The sequence below is a fragment of the Sodiomyces alkalinus genome, assembly GCF_003711515.1.
Source record: "Sodiomyces alkalinus F11 unplaced genomic scaffold SODALscaffold_5, whole genome shotgun sequence".
Classification (NCBI taxonomy): Eukaryota; Fungi; Ascomycota; class Sordariomycetes; order Glomerellales; family Plectosphaerellaceae; genus Sodiomyces; species Sodiomyces alkalinus.
In genome coordinates this window covers 375,890-379,337 of record NW_021167083.1, presented here as the reverse complement: position 1 = coordinate 379,337, position 3,448 = coordinate 375,890, and the positions used below count along the sequence as shown (strand labels likewise).

Here is a 3,448-nt window from a genome sequence, read left to right as displayed (position 1 = left end):
TCCGCGTTCGCACCGAACTAAGGGATAACGACGAGGCCGTATCGTTATTATTATCCCATTAGTCCTAACGCTCTTCGATACCTCGAATAGGCTCTTCTTATTACACGCCCGTATCCGCCCGCGCGGCGTTGGCAGTGCTTCGTAAAGTCCGTTTTAATACTATCTTCGGCCCGGTAACCTTATAGGTATAGAAGTTAAAGAATTTATTAAGGAATAGGCTATAATACTAGGGAAAAGATATACCGTAGCGGAGGGTATAGTTCGGACTTAATAGTCGTATATTATTATGACTTTAACTTAAGGAGGAAAAGGGGACTTTTCCCCCTCTACGCTAATATAGTAATTTTAGTCTCGCCGAGTGCTCGGCGATCCGAGCGTATCCCCGATTATATATAGTGCTAATCTATAATACCACTTAGTTCCTTATAGATTACTAAGAGTATAATCCGGGTGGACGCTTATAGAATCTGCACTATATAAAATACGGTGGCAGCGTTTCCCTAATAGTCTGAAATAGGAACAAATTGTATATAATTGCCTTAATTAATTTTAACCTATTTTATAACGATTTTGACTACGCTTTATTTGATATAGGCCACTCTACACCTATAGCTTAGTATATATATTATACCCAGGTATACGCTCTTAGTCTAGAGGAATATAATAGAGATAATCTCGCGTATACCTTAACCCGATTATTCTAATTGTTATAAGCCCCGCTTAACTAACGCACTACTCTATTTTCTATTCGATCTAGTAAATTCCTAGCTATAGATAGCCTTACCCTTCTAAAGCTCTTTTCTTCTTAACCCTTAAATACTATTATGGTTATCGTGTTATATTATAAGTATCCGCCTGCTTATTACCTCCACCTACCTTTACCGTTAGTCCTCCCTCCACGCCGTTAACTACTAACTCCGTTATTTATCGATATCGCCACGATGGTTAGTATAACGGTTATCCTTGGAAGGCGTTTATTAAGGTCCCTATTTTGGCTTGGCCTATTTTCGCCCACTGCAGTTACAGTAGCGTTTATATTACACCACGGCAGACCTCATTAAGATAAAGGGGAGGGGGGGGGTGGGCTTGGATGTGGGCTAACTCGTGGGCCAACTTGTAGGCTAACTTATAGGCGAAGTTATAGGCGAAGTTATAGGCGGGGTAGATTAGGTATATGGGGTCACTGGGAGACCACCAACGACGCTCGCGATGACCAAGTCCGGAGGTAAGGCGGGCGCTTCATTCGTTCTCAGCCACATACTTATTACATAGCTCTTGTGTTTGATATCTACCGTCACGAACAATGAGAGGCGCCATGACCACCATGATCTGTGCTCTAACATGACAGAGGCTGGTGATGGTAATCCATGCTTTACCGTGGAACGCGGTCTCTAAACTCATCCTTCGCCTTACTCTCCTTCACCAAGTGCTTGGAGCAGTAGTTGCGTAACTCATCGTTAGTTCGTCCCAGGCCATCGCACTGCAAGTTGGATTGAGCGTCGTATTCACATCGCACTGTCTGAATGCGCCCTTGTTGACACATCCACATCTGTAAATAATGTAGTCTTGGGAGCACATGGCTCCTTGATCGGCACAGTAGATTCCTGGTCTGGTATATTTGTCAGTCAAGCGATCAAAGTGATTGGTTTCGAGCATGCCGAGGCGTATGAAGAGGATAAAGCCCGGCGGGAGCTTGAGGGGCTGACCGCTGAGCTGGCCGAGGAGACAGGAAAGAGACGCGGTGCGGTAGTGTTGGTTGCGGACGGAGAGTAGAGGCCGGAGGGCCGGGCGATCCTCTACGTTCACGTCGACCGTATGAAAACATCTGAGAACTTCATAGCTTAATGGCAGGCGATCTTGCGGGGCGTTCTGGCCTGCAGCTTCTCCAGATTTCCTGTTGACAACCTGCTCATAGATGTCCAGAACACAATATCCGCCGTGATACTTTCGGACTTCTCCCCACTTTGCAAGCAGTCGACGGGCACCGTAGCAGTGTCCGATATGATCTGAGAAGCCTTCCCTCGACCGCAGCCGAGACACTGCCGCAATAAGTGGACGGTGCGGATCGACGCCTGGCGGGGCAAGTTCCGACAGCACGGTAGTGGGCAGTTCGCCTTGCCGATAATGGTCGTACGTAAGACGACATCCTCGACATAGGCGTCCGTAGTCTGCCCCCCCGGCTTCCGTCAAGTAAGGGAAGCGGAGGGAGGCCACGCCGCCGAAATCGTCCTCCACCATGTGTCTTGACAAGTCGCAGCCCGGAGGTTCCCGCGGTGCCTCGTGAAAACGCCTGAAGACCCAGAACTGCCTCGTGGTCATTTTTACGGTGCGCCTTGCCGGCACGAGCTTGGCCAAGTCCTCGACCGATCCGTGGACCTCGACCCCCAGCCGTTTCGCCTGTTTCACGGACACAAGACGATAAACCCGCCGGCGCGAGACCTGGAACCTAACCGAGTACGTGCCGGGTATGCTGTGTAGTATGGGAATCCTCTTCAGCTGGCTATACGTCAGACCGAAGCACTGCTTGGCAGTGGCCAGGGTGGTCATCCGGAATGCACGGTTCTGGTGCAGGCATTCGAAGCAGACTCTCTCGCAGGTGGGCAGGAACAGAAAGCCGCCAAAGTCGGAACAGGAGGCGCACGTGCCTGATCGAAGGGTTTGGCGCAGCAAGGGCGCGGAATGATAGCGGAGCAGTTGTGTCTTTCCCAGCGCAGTCAGTACCTCGGGCGCGTGGTCTATTACGTCTCTGTACGCTGGCAAGGCCTCCACGACCTCCTTCCCCTTCACAGAGTCGCGGGAGACGCGAGACAGGGACTGGAAGTCCAGGAGGTTGCAGGTGAGCAGCAAGAGCTCGGCGGGAAGGATGTCGAGTGAGCCAAGCGATGAACAAGCAGAGTCACGTCGTATGGCTGAAGGGAGTGCTGGGGGGATGTCCCGTATCATTCCGTGTAGGTCTAGCTCCAGGGTGCAGGTGAGCTTTGAGAGGAGCTCCTCAGAGACGGTGGGCTGGGATGTCATGATTGCCGGAGGAAGCAAGCCCTCGAACTGGGTACTCCGTAGGAATAGTGTGTGTCGGCGTTTTTACAATCCACGGAGTCCTTGTATATGTGCAGTAATAATTGGAGAGTTGACCGGCGATGGTTTCGTTCTCGCGTTATGGTCGTTGGGAGTCGTGAGTTTTATGATTACCTACGGTACTGTAACTACACGGGCCGACGCGTGGACCCACGCCCAGATGTATCTAATTAGGTAAGAGCCTCACTAGGGCGCAGGTACATTTAGATACTCGGCACTTAGAATCCACTTTAAAGTTAGATATAGTGTATTTATAAGGGACCTACCTTATATATAATATTACTACCTATATTAGAGGTCTTCTTTTAGACAATATAAAATAGATACGTTGATAATATAGAGCACTGATAAAGATACCCGCTAATATCGGGAG

At 49.6% G+C, this 3,448-nt stretch overlaps 1 protein-coding gene across 1 annotated transcript; it reads right to left on the bottom strand.

Annotated features, from left to right (window-relative positions):
- Nucleotides 1-1,176: 1,176 nt before the first annotated feature.
- On the bottom strand, nt 1,177-3,157 carry SODALDRAFT_333027 (hypothetical protein). The gene has a single exon (XM_028611863.1). It carries the CDS (start codon nt 3,016-3,018, stop codon nt 1,420-1,422), a length of 1,599 nt encoding a protein of 532 aa, XP_028466256.1. The 5' UTR covers nt 3,019-3,157; the 3' UTR covers nt 1,177-1,419.
- Between the last annotated feature and the right edge of the window lie 291 nt (nt 3,158-3,448).

What these genes read in the sequence shown, in the direction of transcription:
- SODALDRAFT_333027 (XM_028611863.1), bottom strand. Translation starts at nt 3,018, where the DNA reads ATGACATCCCAGCCCACCGTCTCTGAGGAGCTCCTCTCAAAGCTCACC.